Below are 20,315 nucleotides of genomic sequence, written 5' to 3' on the forward strand. Positions count from 1 at the left end.
TAGAACTTGCAATCAGAATAAATAAAATACATTTGATATTTAATTAATTATAAGCTTAAATGTTCAACTTACAGAATAAAGCAGAAAAATTCTCAAAACTTTATTAAAAAATGTGGTAAATTTCAATATTAAACTTTATAAATAGGAATCACTCAAATGTTTGATCAACGAATTACATGAGCAAACATGAAAAATCTGATAATATTGTATAAACGCTAAATGTGCCAAACAATAAACATTCCAGAAAATGTGGGCACTTTAAAACAAATCATTTCAACATTTTGAAAAAATGAAGTTACATATTCACAACAAAATTAAAATTGCGCTAATAGAATAATAAAACTTCAAATCAACGAAAAAATAAAGAAAAAAAAAAAGAATAGAACAGGAAGCACCAACAACTTGACATCCGGCCATTCAACTAGCTTCGCCAAGAGCGTTTGTGATAAAATTATCAAATTGATAATGAACAAGAAAAAGAAACATAAACAATAAACAACTATTCGCAGAATAAAAGGCTTAATAACAATTTCTACGTGCTAATAAACTATACAGAACACGATAAGAAAAAGTGTAAAATGAAATGAAATGAAAATATTAATATCAAGTAAAGAACGAACAAAAGAAACAATTCATATCAAAAAAATCAATTTTTATTAAAGAAATGAAAACTCCTTTCAAATAATATTGCTGAATTTCCTTGAAATTTTTGTAATAATATTCATAATATATCAAGGCAGTAACTATTGAAAGCCAATTGTTACAACTCTCCTTTATTCACAAAAAACAAACAATAATAAATAAATAAATAAAATAAGCTTTATAACATTTTTTACAGAGGAATCACATTATTTTCTCGATTCAAATTTTCAATAATTTTCCTTTTCTTTCATTAATATCTTTCATAAAAATCTCCAAAGTCATTCTCTTTTTCTCATCCTTCCTCAACCAAAGCAGCTGGTCCATTGACAGGCAAAGTGCCATTGCGGTTTGAACAACCAGATTCATTTATTGTCACTTCAGACTTGTTTGAGTTTGTGTGTTGCTGATTGTTGAATTCTTCATTGTCCTCATTGTCAGCTCCATTATTCACTTGACCATTCAATCTAACTGCGGAATTTTCACTTTTGCCCTGCTCCAACAAATAATTGTTAGCTGAATTGTTGTCTGTTTCTGCTTCAATTGTTTCGTTTTTTCTTGAAAATTCATTCCTTTGTATCGATTGCATTTCTTCTTCATTCACAAAATCAACGTTTTCTCCACCATGTTTTCTTCTTTCTGTAAGCTTCTCATTTAAACCTTCCTCCTCTTCATATCCATTTTTGATATTTTCCTCAAAGTCATCTGTAACATCTTTTCCATTTTTGTGAACATAATCTGTTTCCATTGTGTTTTCGCTTCTTTCTCTTCCTTTTCTGACATTTGCACGTTTTTGACTGAAATGTTCATTCCATCGATAATCAGCAGGTTCTGTGTAATGATTGATCACAACAATTGGATGCCTGCCATTCTGCTCATTCAATCGCCTTTGCAATGCCCTTCTGCTCAATCTTTCATCTGATTGCCTATAAAACCTTCTTCCATTCTCTTGTCGGTTATGTTCGTTTGACACATGCTTTCTTTGTCTCGGTTCATTTTGTGAGTCTTTCATGCTACTTCCTTTTCTTCCTCTTCTTCTTCTTCTTCCATCATCTTCCCTGTTTGTGTCTCGAAATATTTGCATTTTTCTTCTTCTTTTGTGACTGTTGGGAATACTTACAAATTTAAGTTCTTTTTCATCTGATGAATTTTCAGTTATTCCATCATTGATATCATCCGTCATTGTTCCATATTCATCCAAATCTTCCCTGTCATCCAAATGTCTCAGATGGAATTCATCCCATTCAACTCCATTTTCATTCCCGACACTTTCATCATCATCATCACCTTCACTAAACACTCTCTTTTCTCTGTTTCCATTCAAACACTTCCCTTTTTTGATATCTTCCCAGTATTTATCATCGCTCTGTTCATCCTTCTTATTCCTTCCAACACTTCCTCTTCTCCTCCTTCTTCCTTCATCTTTGCCTGCCTCAACTTCCATTTCTTTCTCATAACCTTCCCAATCACTCTCTCCATAATCACCATCATACAACACTCTTTTCATGCCCTTCCCTTCTCTCTTGTCTGGATATTTTCCAGAAACATATTCCCTTCTCCTCCCTCTTCTCCTGTTCCATTCAATCTGCATCATAATCTGCATCTGTCTCTCTTCAACTTCTGCAACTGACGATTTCAGTGAAGACAGCGCTGACTGCACAACACAAACAGACAGAAGAAGAATGAGACAAGAAAGCACAAGCAGCACAACAGGCAAAGAAAGGCTGTTTGGAGAAGGGATAAAACGAGTCAGCGAAAGTTGGGAGAAAAAGGAGAAGGAAGGAAAAGGGATGCTTTTCAATGGGCTCAGAAGTGACTTGATGTGGATGAGTGACGAAGTGAATAGAGAAGAAGGAAAAGAAGAAGAAGAAGAAGACAAAGATGGTACAGATGAGGAAGAAGAGGAAGAGGAAGAGGAAGAGGAAGCAAAAAACTGTTCAGAAGAAGAAGAAGAAGAAGGATTATGAAGAGCAGATTCGAGTTGAGTGGATGTTTGTGAACGTGCAGGCGCAGAAAGAGAAGGCAGTTGGAGTGAAGAAAGTGCGAGTGATGTTGTGCCCGTTGCAGAAGCAAACACATCACACCCCAAATTCTGCTGCTGAATGGACGGAATTTGGTGAAGCAGAGCCATGTCACTTGAATTGTTATTGTTCAACGAATTCATTTCATTGTTCATCTGCTGTTGATTCCGTTGATTCTGTTGAAGTTGTTGGGTCATTTGAGTCATTTGAGTCATTTGAGGCTGTTGAATGGCAGATGGGGTTTCCAAAGGCACAAAAGGTGCTTCTCGTGCAGCATTCACCATCACATTCAGCAGATTTGTCATCGACTCCTTCACCTTCGTCTGTGACAGCTTGACAACAACTCCTTTCATCAGAAACGACTTCACTATCACAATCTCATACGAACACTCCACTTTCAATGAATGCATATTTTGTGCATTGTTATTGCTATTATTACTATTATTATTATTAATGCCATTACAGCTCATACTACCTGAGTTATCCTCTCTCTGCCCACCCACATCTTCCACTCTGAATCGTGCTCTGTTGTAGAAGTTAGCAGCATATGGCACATCCAACGTCCTCACCTCAACATCACAGACAAAACAGGATGGAGAAGAAACATACAAAATGTGCTTCTCTTCCACACGCGATTCCTTTGGGCCCATTGACACATTTGGGTGGATGCTGTAGCGGAGAAGGCGAGTGAAGCAGTGAGGAAGAGAAGAAGGAGAAGAAGAGGCTGAAGCAGAAGACACAGCAGGTTCTATAGGCTTCCAGTCCCACTCATTCAGCTGATTAGCTGAAGAAGAAGAAGAAGAAATAGATGCACAAACAGCAGCCAAGTCTTCCCTTTCAGCAGAAACAGGGAATTTCATGTCAAATCCATCTGCGTGTGTTGTCAAATAGCGTGCCATTGTGTTCAAAGAAAGCGAATGCAGGAAGAAATGCAAAGCAGAACAAGGAATATTCTGAGAAGGAGAAGGAAGACGAGTTTCGAAGGATTCGATTGGAATGGGAAAGGAAGAAAGATGGGCAGAGGAGAAAGAAGAAGACTCTGGGTGATAAGGAAGGAGGAAGAGGTGGAAGGGAGAAGAAGGAGGAGGGAGAGGAGGAATATGTTGGTTGTTATTTGTGTTTGAAGAAGAAGCAGAAGAAGAAGCAGATTGAGGTGATGATTGCATTAGAGTATTGTTAGTATCAATAGAAGAGCAATTGAGAGAGAGCTGATTCTGTTGGTGGAGCAGTTGATTGTTCTGCTGAAGAACTTGTATGGCAGATGAGGTTGGAGCAGTGAATGAAGAAGAAGAAGAAGAAGATGATGATGATGATGAAGCAGATGCTGAGCGTATTTCGCGAGGAGACGCCGGCAAAGAAGCAGTTTGTGGCACCAATCGAAATGTTATTGCTTCGTCGTCGCTGTTTGCGCGCTCAGCAGAATTGTTCCTTTTTCTCTGTTTGGAAGAAGAGCGGGAGGGAAGATGCTGGTTGGAGGAAGAAGGAGAGAGAGAGACGACTTTGGAGAAGAAAGGAGAAGAAGGAGGGATGAACGGATGGTCGACAGAGGAGGAGATGGAGGCAAAGGCAGGTGGAATGATGGAGAGAGAAGAAGAGGGGGAAGAGGAAGAGGAAGAAGAAGAAGAAGAAGAAGAGGTAGTGGAAGAAGAGGATGAATTCAAATTATTTGCAGAAGAAGTCTGGAGTGGTTCGAAGGAGGAAAAAGAAGAAGATATTTTTGTGTTAGCCAAACGTGAATGATCAAGAAGATTTTGTGTTGAAGAAGAAGAAGAAGAAGAAGAAGAATTTGGAGGCAAAGGAGGAAGAGGAATTTTAGCTTTAGAAGCCTTTCTACGCAGTTTTGCAGAGGAAGGAGAAGAGAAAGAGGAGAAAGAGGAAAGAGAAGCAGAAGAGGCAGGTGAAGGTTCAAATAAGAGGTTATTATTATTATTATTATTTGTGTCTGTTTTTCCATCAGAAGAAGAAGATGGAGTGATGGCAGATGGAGAGGAGGAAGGAGGAGAAGATGAAACAGGAGAAGAAGAAAAGGAAGAAAAGGAAGAGGAAGAGGAAGAGGATGCTGAAGAAGCAGAAGAAGGATAAGAATTCTGTTTGTGTGTTGAAAGCAGATGCAGAGAGAGTGTGGGTGGGGGAGTATTCATCTTTGCTGCTGCTTTGCTCTCAAAAGGTGTTAGTGAAGAAGAAGAAGATGATGATGATGATGATGATTGATGAGGAGAAGATTGAAGAGGAGAAGAAGAAGAATTAGAAGAGGGATGAGGTATAAGAGCACCGTAGCTGAGTGGAGTTGGTTCAGGCGAAGGGATCTGAATAGAGTCAGAAGGAGAAGACAAAGAAGATGTTGATGTTTGAGCAGTGATGATGTTTGTGGGATTATTTTGACATGTTTCATTTGACATGTCATTTTGCTGTGTCTTTTGGATGATTGCAGTTCCATTTGGAGTATTCATTGATGTCTCAATGAATTGCTCACTCTCTTCTCCTCTTTCTCCTCTTTCTCTTCTGCTGTTCTGTCTCGTTCCATCTGCATACTGTGAAGGTGACATCAAATCCTTCTGATTTTGATTCACTTTTAATTCTCTGTCTTTCTCTTCTTTGTGCTTCTCTTCAATACTCTGTGATGTCAGTGCTATTGGGATAAGAGCAATGTCATCTGAATTTTGTGGCTTTATTTCATTTTGTGTGTTTGTTCTGTTAATTTTCCTTGCCAGCTGGCTTTGTGACTGAGAAGAAGGTATGTTGGTGTGCGGATGCGACAAGGAAGGAGAAGGAAGAGGACTGCTTTGAATTGCAGAGGCAGAAGAGGAAGAAGAGGAAGAGGAAGAAGAAGAAGTTGATGATGATGAAGTTGATGCTTGAGATGCAAAAGGAGCACCCACAATGAAGAAAGGAGGTGGGGAGAGAGATCTTGTGCTCCGAGTCTTTTCTTCATCTCCTTCTTTCCCATTCAGCTGATGTTGTTGCTGTTTCTGCTTCATCTGCTTATCTTGTTCTTGTTCTTGTCTTTGTTCTTGTTCTTGTTGATAATCATTATGATGATGATGATGATGATGAGAGCGATGATGCGAATGAATGGAACGAGTGGAGTTATCAGAATGAATGGAATGATTGGAATGAACAGAAAGATGCTGATTGTGTGGTGATTGTGAGGGAGATGAGCGAATTCTGTCTGAATGAGTGGAATTCTGCTGGCTTGTCTGTTTGGTGTGATGTGGCTTGCTCAGCTGATTCTGATTGGTTTGTGGTGATGTGATGTCTGAGAGAGAGAAAGAAGGAGAAGAAGAGAGATGAGAAAGATGAGAAAAGTGAGAGAGATGTGAGTGTGTGTTTGGCGAACTGTTGAGGAGTAATTGAGAAGAGAGTGGAGGAGATAAAGAAGAAGAAGGGGATGAGGAAGAAGAAGAGGAGGAAAAAGAAGAAGAAGAAGAAGACAATAATGCCAATGAACTGTCTGCTTTCTGCTGCAATGGCAGATGAGGAGAGAAGGAAAAGTCAGACGTGGATGAAATGTTGAAAGATAGAGTAAGATGAGCATCTTGTTCAGTTGTTGTCTTTCTGTCCTTGTTTTTGCTGTGAGATTCGTCAAAACTGCCAGTTTTTTCTTCTTCTTCCTCCTCTTCCTCGTCCTCTTCGTACCCTTCTTCATAATCCTCGTCTTCCTCGTCTTCTTCATCTTCTTCCTCCTTCTTTTCTTCCTTCTCTTCCTCCTCTCCCCTTCCACTTCTTCTGTCATTCTTTGTCTTCTCCTCATTCCTCCCTCTGTCTTCTTCAAACACTCCAACCTCTGAAAGAGACAGAGATGATCTTCCTTCATTTGAGAAGGGTGTGTCTCTAATTGAATCTTCTCCCTTCCTCTCGCTTGCCTCTTCTTGTTCTCCTTCTCTCTTTTGGCTGGTTGGTTGTTCTGATGTTGTTTGTTTGTCAGTTGTATTTGGCTTTCCTTCTCCTCTACTTCTTCCTTTTTCGTTATCATCTTCATCTTTTTGTTTCCCTTTGCTTTCACTCAATTTTTCATCTGCTTCTGGTGAGCCCTTCTTCTTCTCCTTCTCCTTCTCCTTCTCCTTCTCTTTCTCTTTCTTCTTCTCATTCTTCAGTCTTTCCCTGATCGCTTTCTCTCTCTCCTTCTCGCTCATCTGCCTCAGCTGCTTCTCAAACTCCTTCTCCAGTTCATTCATCTCCTCTTCTGTTTTGCTGAGCCCTTTCTTCCCCATCAGTGCAAACAGAGCAAACGGGTTCTCACACACAAACGGACTACGCTTCTTCCCTTTCGACACATCTACACTCACAAAACTGCTCTCTTTCCCTTTCTCTTTGCTTGTGTTGTTATTCTCCTTCTCCTTCTCTTTCTCTTTCTCTTTCTCCTTCTCTTCCTTTGGCAATCGATCCTCTTTGTTCTTCCTCTCAATTTCTGCCAGTTCTTTTTCTGTCAAACCAGCTCTTGTTGGCTGAGGACGCTCCAACTGCACATTTGCAATATTGGTTTGTTCTGTTTCAGCATCTGTCTTTGCTTCTTCATTGTTTCTAAGCTGTTCATTGCTTGACTGATTCTGCACAACCTCCTTCGAATTCCTCCTTTGCGCAGCATTTTCTCCTTCTTTGCTGCTCCTTTTCTGTTCTTTCTTCTCTGCTTCGTTCGAATCGCTCTTTGTCTCATTCTCGTGTGTTCTGTCGTTCATTGTTGTTGTGCTGCTATCTGCTTGTTTCTTCGACTGCCTCGTTTTTGTGTGTGTTTGTGTGCTGCCGGCGGGCGAGAGTGAAGGGCTCTGCGAACTCAATGACGCATTCAATGGACTGCTCAGCAGGCTGCTCAATGAGCCATTCGACGATGCAATTGATGGAGAAGAAGAAGGAGAAGAGGACGATGATGAGGAAGAAGACGATGATGAGAATGAGTTCTGCTTCTGCCGCAGATTCTCCTGTCTTCTCTTCTGGTCATACTGCATGAGCAGCTTTGCCCTCATCTTCCCGATTTCTTTCTCCCTCTCTCTTTTCTCCTCTTCTGAGAGCAGCTCTTCAACATCTGAATGGACTTCCCTCTGAGCCAGTGGCAGGTACTTCTGCGAGGCAGACAGCGAATCCTTCTCACTCGGAGAAGATGATGATGGAACAGCAGGTGGAGATACGGTGGAGAAAGAGGAAGGAGTCGTGGCAATTGATGAGTCACACGGCGAGCGCCGGGAGATGCCTGTTGCAGAGGCTGGCTCAACTTGGGATGAGAATGTTGTGACTGAAGATGAATGAGCAATGGGATTCTGCTGCTTGGGGCGAGAAGAGGAAGGAAATTCAAGTTGCGATTGAGTCTTTGTGGATAAGAAACTATCTGTCGCTGGTGGCGAAGATGATGTGATTGCTGGTGAATGTGTTCTATTTGATTGAAATGTTTTGTGAATATCTGTGCTTTGCGAAACTGAACTGTTAACTGAAGTTGCTTGTGTTGCAATAGCCGCATGTTTAGGGAAAGGAAAGGGAATGGGAGTTGACCTAAGCGATTCTGGAGTTGGAGTTTCTGCATCTGCATAAGGATTTTCAAATGCTGGAATTCGACGAGATGAAATAGGAACAAATAATGTTGGGGTTTGCTGTGATTTTTTCTCTCCAAGTTGCGAAAGAGGAATGCGTGAAACAACAACTTTTGGATCAACTACAGTTTCAAAGGATAGCTCCTATTTAAAAAACAAAAAAAATGATAAAAGTGACGCACCAAATTGATTGTAAAATAACAGACGTTTTTTTGCGTTTTGATGATAATTCCTTGCTTTCCATTACCATCGTTATAATCCGTAATTGATATCATTGATGTTATAGGAATTCCTATTCCATCTGAAGGATTTGATGAACGGACAAGCAGGACATGTGAAGAGAACACAAAAAGTGTGCCAAATGAAGAATCACTGGATTGCTCTCGTGCTTCAAATGTTGTTATTAATTGACAATCTTTCTTCAATCCAAACTAAAATTTCAATGTCAAATGTGAGCAAACACATTGGAAAAGTTTAGAAAATGTATATTTAAAAGATAAGAAATTTTGACAATAATGTCAATGCCTAGGTTGAAAGAATTGTTAAAAAGTGTCAAACAGATTCCAGTGAAATGTCCGAAAGAGTTAAAAGTTTCATTATAAGTGTCAGGAGAAAAATGACCAAATAATGAAAAAACAAAAAATTATGGTTATAAAAATTTTATTCTTGAAAATTTTAACTTGAAATGGTGCTAAATATCATACGAAATGATATAGACAATTAAAATTTCCAAAACAAAAACAAATTAGCTAAAATGGCAGGTTTGTGAGTTTTGATTTTCCAGCAACTGTGTTCGTGGATAATTCAGGAACGTTTTCCGGATGAGAGAATTGGCTGCTAATATGTTTGTGTGCTGCGTTGCTTGTAAATGGTTGATATGACGAGAAGTTATGCATTGTTGGAAGAGGTGACTGAGCAAGTCGTGGAATGAAACGAGGAGGAGAGCTTATGGAATGTTGAAGTGGATATTGAAATGAAGAAATTGAAGAATGAATTGCTTCAGTTGATGTTTGAGGCGAAGATGAGGATGAAGTGTCGTGTGTGGAAATTAGTAGGTGGCGAGGCAATGTTGATGAAGAAGAGCTGGCTGAAGGATTTGATGATGAGGAGAGAGAACTGGAAGCAGAATGAGGTACAAAATTGGCATGTGGAGAAGGAGAAGAAACATGGTAAACAGGAGCAGAAATCAATCCAGTCTTTTGTTGTGTGTTCAAATGTGCAGATGTGCTCGAACAGACTGAAGGCATCGTAGGAACAGAAGGAGAGCATTGTTGTTGAGTAGAGGAAATAGGCAAAGAATGAGTTGAAGCAAACGAGGAAGAGCTAAACGAAGGAGTTACAGTTTGCTGTGTGAAGTGTGCTGATGCATAATCAGAAAGCTGAGAAAATCCTTTTTCGTCTTCAATGTCCATCTTGCATGAGTGACTCGCTGACGTTTCAGTAGCCTTTCCAAAATCCTTCTTTTCTTCTATTTCCATTTTCATCCTCGCATCGCTCACGAACTTTCTTGATTCAGTCAAAGAATCTGTTGTTCCAACGCTCTTTGAGGAACAACTTTGGTGTTCTTGTTTATGCAAGTCATACGTGTGATCTCGTTCATCAACTTTTGCGCAGTTGTGTTTGATCTCTCCTTCATCCTCTTCTTTGTCCATCTCTGATGATTCTGCTGCTTTGCTTATCGTTTGGCCACTGAACAATCTTCGAAACTCTTCAGTGGTATTTTCCACAATAAATGGATGCGCCATCACTTCTTTCATTTCCAATCGATCTTCTCCTTTGATTTTGAGCAGATTTCCTATCAAGTCTTCAGCTTCTGGAGATATTGCCCAAGGAAACGTGTATTGGGCTTTCTTTATACGTTCCACGGAAACTCCTCCTCCTTTGTTGGTAAAAGGACAACTGCTGAATAGCATTTCGCAAATTAATACCCCTAAACTCCAGCAATCGCACTTATGAGTATATGGTTGCTTTAACAACATTTCTGGTGGTATGTAATCTGGCGTTCCAATGACTGTCATACGTCCTTTATCCATTTCATTCGCAGCACATCCGAAATCAGTCAATTTTAACTCTCCATTTTTTCCTATAAGAATGTTTTCTGAGGTTAATTTTTGCAAAAAAAATAATAAATAATGTTACTTTGAGCAGAAAAAAAAAAAAGATCGCAAACCTGGCTTCAAATCCCGATGCATCATATTTTTTGAATGAAGATAATTTAGTGCACTTGCAATTTGATAAAGATACTATAAAAATGACGATTATTAAAAGCATATGACAATTATCCACAAACTTTTGCAGCAACAGGTTCTGGAAATTTTCTATATTTTCTCAAGAGCGCATAAAAATCTCCATATGGAAGATATTCCATTAACAAAAAGATATTATGTTCATCTGTGAAGTAATCATAATACTTCACAATGTTTGGATGGCTTAGAAAAATTATGAACGATAATTAAAAATAAAAAATGTTTCATGAATATTGAATCACAAACTTCATAAGAATCATTGCGCTAATTTCTCTAATAGCAACAAATTCGACTCCCCTTTTTAAAAGTTCATCTTTCTTCATTCTTTTCAATGCACACACAAATTTTGTTGATTTCTCTCGAACAACATAAACTGAGCCATATTGCCCTTTTCCAATTTGCATTCCAATTTCAAAATCAGACAACTTCCATTTACGACGTTGTTCCATTGCTTTTTCAAATAAACAAAAAATTTTCAAAAAAACAAAGAAAAATAATTGTAATTATGATCATGTTTAAATAAATTTTTTGAATCAAAAAAATAAAAATACTGAGAATATTTAATGATTATATCAGCATTCAAAATCAATTGAATTGTTTTGATCTATTCATGAATTTTTTCTTCTAATCAATGTTTTCGTCCACATCTTGAACAGTTCCAAGTGAAGAAATGTTTTTAATAGATAATCCGCTAGATTTTTTATTATCCAATTTTCCTATTATAATTACTCCGGGCAATCTTGCGCAATTTATATGAGGGTGATATCTACCTGTGCAGAAATGAAATATACTTTAATGTTTTTGATATATAATGTTTCATACAAAATGTTTCTGTTCCATCTTTCCCTCCTAATCTGTTAATTGCAGTTTGACCTGGTCGGTGCTTAAAATTAGAAACATCGTAAACAATTCCCTTGATGGCAATCCTTTTTAAAAATTTAAAATTAAATTTTTATTTATGCATTATATTTCAAAAGATAATAATTTGAACCATAAATCTCCTGGCATGCAGTGCTTCATAAGCTCCTCTTCGGTTATTAAACGTTCTCCTGACTGTTAAATCATCAAGAAAAATGAAATTGATTATTTAAAAAAGTTGAACTTCCCAAATTAATAGCAAACAAAAGATGCTGACATTCAAATGTTTTACACTGTAAATTTGAGAATTAGAATGAAGTGTGAAGATTTATTGATCAAAAGAAGAAAGTTCAATTGATCCTTTTAATTTTAATCAATAAAAATTTGAAAATAGAAAAACCAAAAAGAACTGCCTAGTGCAGGGCTCGAACCTGCGACCGTTGCCTTATTAGAGCAACGCTCTACCGACTGAGCTAACCAGGCCGGTTGATGAAGAGTTCTTTCGGTTACTGGGAAATACTTTCATTATATTTAATCTTTGTAAAGAAATAATTTGTAAAAATGTTTAAAATATTTGTATGAATTTGGGAGAAATAATGTTTTAGTGACAAAAGAGTTTTGTTTGAAAAGAGCAAATTTTTAAAATGAAATACCACCCTTGCCTTTTTAAAATAGCTGTTGTTTCGCGATCCTTCGTCCTTATTGTTTGGATTTTTTGGGAATGACAAAAAATTAAAATGGACATGATCTTTTCATCTTATTCGTCTTTAGCTCATTTCGGAATTAAAAAGCAAAGCATTTTGGAAACAGAATATTTAAAAGTCTTCTTTATATATTGTTTTTATATTTGAAATCTATTTTTGAAAATCCATTTTAAATATCTGGAAACACTAATATTCTTTTTATTTTTGTTTATTTACAGATTTTGAAAGAAAAAATAACCAAAACAGAAAATTATATGCTTTTTTATTTGCTCATTCGTCGAAGGAGGGAGCAAGAATGTGGAGAGGAAGAGACAGGGAAGCATGGAAGGATGAAAAAGAAAATGAAGATGATGATAATGATGAAATAGAAGATGAGATAAATCTTTGATTCATTGCATAACAGTTCAATCCAAATTTTGTTTTTCAAAGATAATCTTGATTTGTCATGGCAATGCTGTGACTTGCTCTGTAACACATGCAAAACGAGTTGATCGTCTTTATTCATTCTTAAATTTTCTTTTTATTTTTCATTTGGATGATTTTTTTTGAAATCATATTTATTCTTTCAAAATTTTTGAACCCTAATTTTCTTTTGAATGCCAACAAATGAACACTGAAAAGTGAACAGGCATATTCAAGATCTCTTTATTTTAATTTCAAATCATGCATTTGTTTTGGAAACAGTTGTATAATTATAGCATTTGAATACAAAATATTATCCCAAAGGCAAACAATCTTTGAAAAATCAGCACCCCGAAAAAAGATATGATTTCAAAAAAAATATATTTTATAATTTGCAATTCAAGAAGATTATAACAATCATAATATATTTGATGATGATGCCGATCCTTTTTGAAATCATTCTTTCGTTCGAATTTTGATCAAAAATTTCACTTTCATTAAGAGTTGTGTGAAAATTTGTTTTTGCAATTACAATATCGTATTCAATAAGTTTTGCGGATAATAACTCATTTTCTTCAAAATTCTCATTTGTCCAATAATATTGATCAAAATTCGAACGAAAGAATGATTTCAAAAAGGATCGGCATCATCATCAAATATATTATGATTGTTATAATCTTCTTGAATTGCAAATTATAAAATATATTTTTTTTGAAATCATATCTTTTTTCGGGGTGCTGATTTTTCAAAGATTGTTTGCCTTTGGGATAATATTTTGTATTCAAATGCTATAATTATACAACTGTTTCCAAAACAAATGCATGATTTGAAATTAAAATAAAGAGATCTTGAATATGCCTGTTCACTTTTCAGTGTTCATTTGTTGGCATTCAAAAGAAAATTAGGGTTCAAAAATTTTGAAAGAATAAATATGATTTCAAAAAAAATCATCCAAATGAAAAATAAAAAGAAAATTTAAGAATGAATAAAGACGATCAACTCGTTTTGCATGTGTTACAGAGCAAGTCACAGCATTGCCATGACAAATCAAGATTATCTTTGAAAAACAAAATTTGGATTGAACTGTTATGCAATGAATCAAAGATTTATCTCATCTTCTATTTCATCATTATCATCATCTTCATTTTCTTTTTCATCCTTCCATGCTTCCCTGTCTCTTCCTCTCCACATTCTTGCTCCCTCCTTCGACGAATGAGCAAATAAAAAAGCATATAATTTTCTGTTTTGGTTATTTTTTCTTTCAAAATCTGTAAATAAACAAAAATAAAAAGAATATTAGTGTTTCCAGATATTTAAAATGGATTTTCAAAAATAGATTTCAAATATAAAAACAATATATAAAGAAGACTTTTAAATATTCTGTTTCCAAAATGCTTTGCTTTTTAATTCCGAAATGAGCTAAAGACGAATAAGATGAAAAGATCATGTCCATTTTAATTTTTTGTCATTCCCAAAAAATCCAAACAATAAGGACGAAGGATCGCGAAACAACAGCTATTTTAAAAAGGCAAGGGTGGTATTTCATTTTAAAAATTTGCTCTTTCAAACAAAACTCTTTTGTCACTAAAACATTATTTCTCCCAAATTCATACAAATATTTTAAACATTTTTACAAATTATTTCTTTACAAAGATTAAATATAATGAAAGTATTTCCCAGTAACCGAAAGAACTCTTCATCAACCGGCCTGGTTAGCTCAGTCGGTAGAGCGTTGCTCTAATAAGGCAACGGTCGCAGGTTCGAGCCCTGCACTAGGCAGTTCTTTTTGGTTTTTCTATTTTCAAATTTTTATTGATTAAAATTAAAAGGATCAATTGAACTTTCTTCTTTTGATCAATAAATCTTCACACTTCATTCTAATTCTCAAATTTACAGTGTAAAACATTTGAATGTCAGCATCTTTTGTTTGCTATTAATTTGGGAAGTTCAACTTTTTTAAATAATCAATTTCATTTTTCTTGATGATTTAACAGTCAGGAGAACGTTTAATAACCGAAGAGGAGCTTATGAAGCACTGCATGCCAGGAGATTTATGGTTCAAATTATTATCTTTTGAAATATAATGCATAAATAAAAATTTAATTTTAAATTTTTAAAAAGGATTGCCATCAAGGGAATTGTTTACGATGTTTCTAATTTTAAGCACCGACCAGGTCAAACTGCAATTAACAGATTAGGAGGGAAAGATGGAACAGAAACATTTTGTATGAAACATTATATATCAAAAACATTAAAGTATATTTCATTTCTGCACAGGTAGATATCACCCTCATATAAATTGCGCAAGATTGCCCGGAGTAATTATAATAGGAAAATTGGATAATAAAAAATCTAGCGGATTATCTATTAAAAACATTTCTTCACTTGGAACTGTTCAAGATGTGGACGAAAACATTGATTAGAAGAAAAAATTCATGAATAGATCAAAACAATTCAATTGATTTTGAATGCTGATATAATCATTAAATATTCTCAGTATTTTTATTTTTTTGATTCAAAAAATTTATTTAAACATGATCATAATTACAATTATTTTTCTTTGTTTTTTTGAAAATTTTTTGTCTATTTGATGATTATTGAAATGTAATGTTGAATATTATTTTTATACATAAAAAATGAATCGGAAAGATGTGAATTGAATCAATTGGAGATTTTGAACATTTAGAAATAATTATTTTGGAGTTTATTTTGATTATAATTGATAAAATTTAATTATTTATCTCCAAATGTTTTGCTTTGTTTATAACGAATTTATTTATCATATAATTTTGATTGTGTATCAATTTATTATAAAAGTTAGAGTGAAATTAAATTTCTAATTGTGTTTTCATTGTGGAAAATGTTTATTTATTTCCTCCAAAAGATATGCTACAGATTTTGCTCATGGAAATTTGTTTATGATTTGTTTTATTTACGAAACAATTCTATCAAATAATTTATTGTTGAAAATTTGGAATTGTGATGATTTTCTGTTGAACATTTCAAAAAATTCGAAGTGGATGCAATCAACTCAAATTCCACCAATCAGTGCAATTTGCAGTCATTGAAGATTGGTAATAGAATTCCAAAAAATCAAAAAAAAAATCCTCACTTCTTTTCTTCTTTTGTATTTTTAATTTATTGTAAAATCATTTATCTTTAACCCATCCAATTTAGTTATGCTTTTGTAACAAACTTTCTCACAATTTCTTCGATAATTCAATCAGTTAAAATTGACAAATATGTTCATAACAATTTTCATGCTAATTGAAGCAATTTGCATCTATGATCATGTTTAAGATGATTCGAATGATAATTGCAATTTCATTTTGAAAATTTTTTGATCCAGTCCAAACAACTTCGAAAATATAATGTTAATATCATTTAAGAAGCTGAAATGAGCAAGCTTCGCATTGTCCAAAATTACTCATCACAAACAATATCATATCATTTTCTTCTTTGTTCACGCACTTTTTTGAAAATGAAACTTTCATATTAACATCATTTCTTCATCGGAACTCTGAACAAAAAACAACACACATCATCCACAAATATTAATCAGGAGCTTTTCTTTCTCTCCTTCAAGAAAAATCTCCTTTACTGTTTTGAATCCATAAAGCCACCATTCATACAAAATTCATTAAGTTTTGATGATATTCAATTCGAAAAAAATTCTTTAACATAAAAAATTCGATGACGTTTGAATAAATCTTTTGTTCTATCATTTATTCAACTTTAACCAACATTTTCACTGCAAAATGTCTTATGTTTAATTGAAAAATGCTTTATCCATTTTCACAAGATATGTTTCAACAGCTTTTAACTTCTTTCCCTCAAAAAACCAATTAACTAACAAACACATAAGGATTAATTTCGATGTGAATTTTTGTTAATCAATTTGTTTCAAAATTTATAAACAAGATACACACATTCAAAATGAAGAAAAATGCTAATCAACAAAAAAAGATGTCCCTGTCCGGGATCGAACCGGAGACCTTTAGCGTGTAAAGCTAACGTGATAACCAACTACACCACAGAGACATATCAGAAAAAGATTTTTTGCACTTCTGCACATGAAATTCTTTAATCCAAAAAATTATTTTTTAGTGAATTAAATCAATGTGTTAAATTTCAATAAAATATCGATATAAATGCAATCTTGAATAATCTGTATCACTTTCTATTTGATTCGTTATGCGTATTCCAAGAAGTTAGACTTTGACATTTCCTCTTTTTGAATAAATAAATCCTCCAAATTAGAAAATATGAAATTGAGTTCCAGTATCCATATGTTCTCATTTATTTTATGAAACGAATGCTTCAGATGCAAATTGTAATACGATACTTGTTTTGACTTCGAAATGAATAAAGAAGTTGACTTTACGAGAATGATTTTGCAATTCAGTTAAAGCTGATTTTTTTTAAATTGTAATTTCACAGATAATTATCCAATTTGATTTAACAGCTTTAAATGCTTAAAAAATTGCATTTGACGCAACAGAAAAATAATATCATATGTATGCAACATTTCATCGAGGTGATTAAGAATACATCTGCCTAAACATTTGAATTATTAATGGCTAGTTAAATTTTTATGAATGGATGTTCCAATCTCAGCTTCAATTGCTCCTTTCTTGCTATAAAGATCGAAGAATCTCCAGTTGCAACAAAATTACATCAAACCATCAATCTTTATTGTTCTATATTTAGTTTTAGATCAATTGAATCTTCGTCTTCTTATTTTCACAAAATAGAAGAGTTTAGAAAAAGATGATATTTCAAAATTCATTGCAAAAATAGGAAAATTCTTCAAGAATAGTCCACATCAATCAAAATACAGCGGATTTACAACATAAGTCCCCTCGTTTAATTTGTTCACAAAACATGTTTTGAAGGCAATTGTTCTTGCGAATTCGTTTGACAATATAAAATTTGCTTTTGATTCCAAATTTTTGCGTCATTTAAACCATCTTATCCAAAAAGATATAACTTTGCTCTCATGAGATGATCTTTTCCTTGAAACACACTTGAGCGCAACACATCTTTCTGCTTCCATAGAAATATTACAAACGGTTTCAGTTCCATCAATTATCAACAAACAGTATCATGTTGTCAATATGTAATGCATGTGGCTAAAGTTCCCCTAAAGTCTCATTATGAACATCCATTTGTAAAATCGTCTGCAAAAAATCAAATAAGAAATTAAACTTCCATCTTTTCATTAAAAATGCATTAAAATTCATAGTTCCCCTTTCTCTCTCCTTCTCTCACATTTTCTTTATTCAAATCTTTTGTCATGATAAAAGATCTTTTCATATTCCTCACAGAAAAAATTTCTTCTTTCACATGATCGAAAATTCCCCATACTTTTTTAATGAAAATTCAGCCAAAACTGAATTCCATGCTTATATGGAGTATGTGGATGTTGCTTTTGGTAAAATCCTGTGTATCACATGAAATGCATATGCGCAACCAAGACAGAATAGAGAGCACAATTTCAAGAACGAAAATATTTGCACATTTTTGTTTTGAAAATTCGACTGTTTTAGTTTGGAATAATGCTATTCGGAGCTACGGCAGCGAAAATACTGCTATTGAGCAAAGTAAGGGGAACATGGAGCTTCAAAATTGTGAAATCACAGAGCGAGGTGTTGGGGAAGAATGCTTTATAAAAACAGACAGCGATATCAGGCTAAGGAACGTTTCATTCGAGCAAAGACATTTATATCATTTACCACATATTTTAATGGCACAGCTTTTTGGAGAATGTGGAAATATATATGACTGAGTGCGCATTTAAAGGGCTTTCTCATAAGTTTTGTTTTCCATTTATGTTTTTTGGACAGCTATCGTCAGCGAGCATTTATTATTCACAATTCAGCAACATTACCACGAATGACGAAAGGGAAAAAGGAAGAAGAACTTTCATTAACTCTTCTGAACAACTGAGCAAGAGAACTACAGTTATATCATTGGGGCTTCATAACAGCTTGATTGAAAGGACGAAGCAAGTTGGACGCAAATGGCTTTTTGCAGGAATATGCGAACCAAGCTACAGTATGGATTGCAGCAATTGCTCAGTAACTGGAGCAAAGGTAGAAATGGGATTTGAGTCAAATATGGATTTCATCTGCTGTGAAAATAGGAATTCTTGCTTAAAGGGGAGATTTAAATCAGTCACATTCTCAAATGCAAGTATGCAGAAAATAGGAGCTGGGCTTGTTGCGTGGGGAGGGAGAGATGGAAGCTATCTGGAGCTTTCAGATTGTCAGTTTATTGCATGTAATTCAAGAGACTCTGGGGAATGTGTAAATTTTGTAAATGGGTCAATGATGGAGATTATAAACACGTCCTTTACGAACATTACAGCGGAACGACCGTTTAAATGGAATGGAGGAGCTGTGCGTGCGATCGGAAAGAGGTGCAAAGTGACTTTGAGCAAGAGTGTGTTTACAGAGAGCATAAGCTGGTAAAGCTCGATGGGTGGTGCAGCAGGATTTATTGTACATTCAGGAGAAGTCAATGTTATCGAATGCATATTTATAAATTGTCGCGAGGAGATTATACAAAACAGCGATGAGAAAGATGCGGAGGGAAAAGAGAAATTGTACAAAGGTGGAGGTGGAGGAATTTGTTTTTTGGGATTGAAAAGAGATGCTAAGATAAGGATTTTGAATTGCGAATTTGCAGATTGCACAAGTTCACTTTGCGGTGGTGCATTATATTTTGGAAGGGGAAATGGAGTAGCATGGAATGTTACGATCAAAAGCTCAGCGTTCATCGGATATGCATCTTTGATGGATTATGGAGAGGACGTCTTTTGGAATGCAGGCTCTGAACAGGGATTTAAAATAGAGAATTGTGCGTCTCGGACAAGAGAAGGCAGAGACAGAGAGGTGGACATTTGGGGCCCATTCATGAGAAGCAGGGCAGGATTAACAGATGAGACAGCTTATGTGAGCGCTTCAGGGTCTGATGGTGCAAGCTGCGGAGGAAGCGACGCGACTGCATGTCTCACAATTTCGTATGTGCTTACAACTCTTGCATCTTCAACGACAGTGAGTAGAGTTGTTCTTGTCGGAGCGAGGCAGGAACAGCAAAGATACAAAATAAATCTGACTCAAGAAACGAAGATTGGATGTGCAAGCGATAAGACGGCACAACCGATGAATGTTAGTGCAGATCCATTTGGAGGCTATGCTGTGATAAATTGCAGCTTGACTGTGGAGAACGTGGAGTATGAGATTATCGATTTGGAAGGAGATCTGTTTTATATTGGAGAAATGAATGGAAAGCTGTATCTAACAAACATTACAACGCAATTTGTTGGAGGATTCGATCCAATGGTGTATGCGCTTGTTCGATTTGAGGGAAATACATTGGAAATGGTCTCATGTGTTGTGAATTTGTTCAGTTTGTCGAATGTGCCAATCGTAACTAATGCAACATTACCTTCGTCGTTACCTTCTCGAAGCATACTGATGAAGAACGTCGCATTTTCGAAAGTGAGTTGCAGCAAGGCACAAAGATCATTGCTTACCGTTCCAAAGTGTACGTCTCTGACCTTGAACAATTGCTCATTCAGCAACGTGTCGTCGACAAACTGCGCAACAGGGGGAGCACTACGAGTAGAGATTAACAGAAGCGATCCCGTACGAATCATCGATACGAACTTTTCATTGTGCTCAGCCATCCACAGCACAGACACAACAAAGGGAGGCGGCTTGTACTTGCTTTTAACTGTTGCAGGGGATGTAGAATTCACAAATCCGACGTTCGCGAGCAACAACGCGGCTGTGGGGAAGGATGTGTTTGTAACATGCGACCTTGCTGATGAAAACAAAACATATATTTATATAATTCTTTCTGAGTAATATGACTACAACGATACAAATTGGTGTACTTACGAGACTTCAGCAGGATTTT

At 35.5% G+C, this 20,315-nt stretch overlaps 4 protein-coding genes across 4 annotated transcripts; 2 read left to right on the forward strand and 2 right to left on the reverse strand.

Annotated features, from left to right (window-relative positions):
• Positions 1–39: 39 nt before the first annotated feature.
• On the reverse strand, positions 40–8,807 carry MONOS_14860 (uncharacterized protein). Its single transcript, XM_067867698.1, has 3 exons — positions 8,738–8,807; positions 8,386–8,610; positions 40–8,323 (listed from the first exon to the last, which is right to left on the reverse strand). The coding sequence occupies exons 1-3, from the start codon at positions 8,774–8,776 to the stop codon at positions 935–937; spliced, it is 7,653 nt and encodes a 2,550-aa protein (XP_067725418.1). The 5' UTR covers positions 8,777–8,807; the 3' UTR covers positions 40–934.
• Positions 8,808–8,828: 21 nt separating this feature from the next.
• Positions 8,829–10,919, reverse strand: MONOS_14859 (Aurora kinase). The gene is made up of 4 exons (XM_067867696.1): positions 10,672–10,919; positions 10,470–10,608; positions 10,350–10,422; positions 8,829–10,277 (listed from the first exon to the last, which is right to left on the reverse strand). The coding sequence occupies exons 1-4, from the start codon at positions 10,872–10,874 to the stop codon at positions 8,929–8,931; spliced, it is 1,764 nt and encodes a 587-aa protein (XP_067725419.1). The 5' UTR covers positions 10,875–10,919; the 3' UTR covers positions 8,829–8,928.
• Positions 10,920–14,299: 3,380 nt separating this feature from the next.
• MONOS_17756 (putative sphingolipid 8-(E/Z)-desaturase) lies at positions 14,300–14,946 on the forward strand (the record flags this gene model as incomplete). Its single annotated transcript, XM_067870707.1, has 4 exons — positions 14,300–14,314; positions 14,384–14,445; positions 14,511–14,614; positions 14,667–14,946. 4 exons carry the CDS (start codon positions 14,300–14,302, stop codon positions 14,810–14,812), a joined length of 327 nt encoding a protein of 108 aa, XP_067725420.1. The 3' UTR covers positions 14,813–14,946.
• Positions 14,947–18,868: 3,922 nt separating this feature from the next.
• On the forward strand, positions 18,869–20,263 carry MONOS_7823 (uncharacterized protein; the record flags this gene model as incomplete). Its single annotated transcript, XM_067878178.1, has 1 exon — positions 18,869–20,263. The coding sequence occupies one exon, from the start codon at positions 18,869–18,871 to the stop codon at positions 20,261–20,263; it is 1,395 nt and encodes a 464-aa protein (XP_067725421.1).
• Between the last annotated feature and the right edge of the window lie 52 nt (positions 20,264–20,315).

Source organism: Monocercomonoides exilis (assembly GCF_001643675.1).
Source record: "Monocercomonoides exilis strain PA203 chromosome Unknown scaffold29-1213020, whole genome shotgun sequence".
Lineage (NCBI taxonomy): Eukaryota > Preaxostyla > Oxymonadida > Polymastigidae > Monocercomonoides > Monocercomonoides exilis.

Excerpts from the sequence above, each read along its gene's own strand:
- MONOS_14860 (XM_067867698.1), bottom strand. The coding sequence starts at position 8,776 with ATGAAACTTTTAACTCTTTCGGACATTTCACTGGAATCT. Across the intron at positions 8,611-8,737 it reads CGGACATTTCACTGGAATCT|TTTGGATTGAAGAAAGATTG; the intron begins GTTTGACACTTT and ends TTGAAATTTTAG. Across the intron at positions 8,324-8,385 it reads TCATCAAAACGCAAAAAAAC|GAGCTATCCTTTGAAACTGT; the intron begins GTCTGTTATTTT and ends TTTTTTAAATAG.
- MONOS_14859 (XM_067867696.1), bottom strand. The coding sequence starts at position 10,874 with ATGGAACAACGTCGTAAATGGAAGTTGTCTGATTTTGAAATTGGAATG. Across the intron at positions 10,609-10,671 it reads AGCGCAATGATTCTTATGAA|CCATCCAAACATTGTGAAGT; the intron begins GTTTGTGATTCA and ends AATTTTTCTAAG. Across the intron at positions 10,423-10,469 it reads CAGAACCTGTTGCTGCAAAA|TATCTTTATCAAATTGCAAG; the intron begins GTTTGTGGATAA and ends TCATTTTTATAG.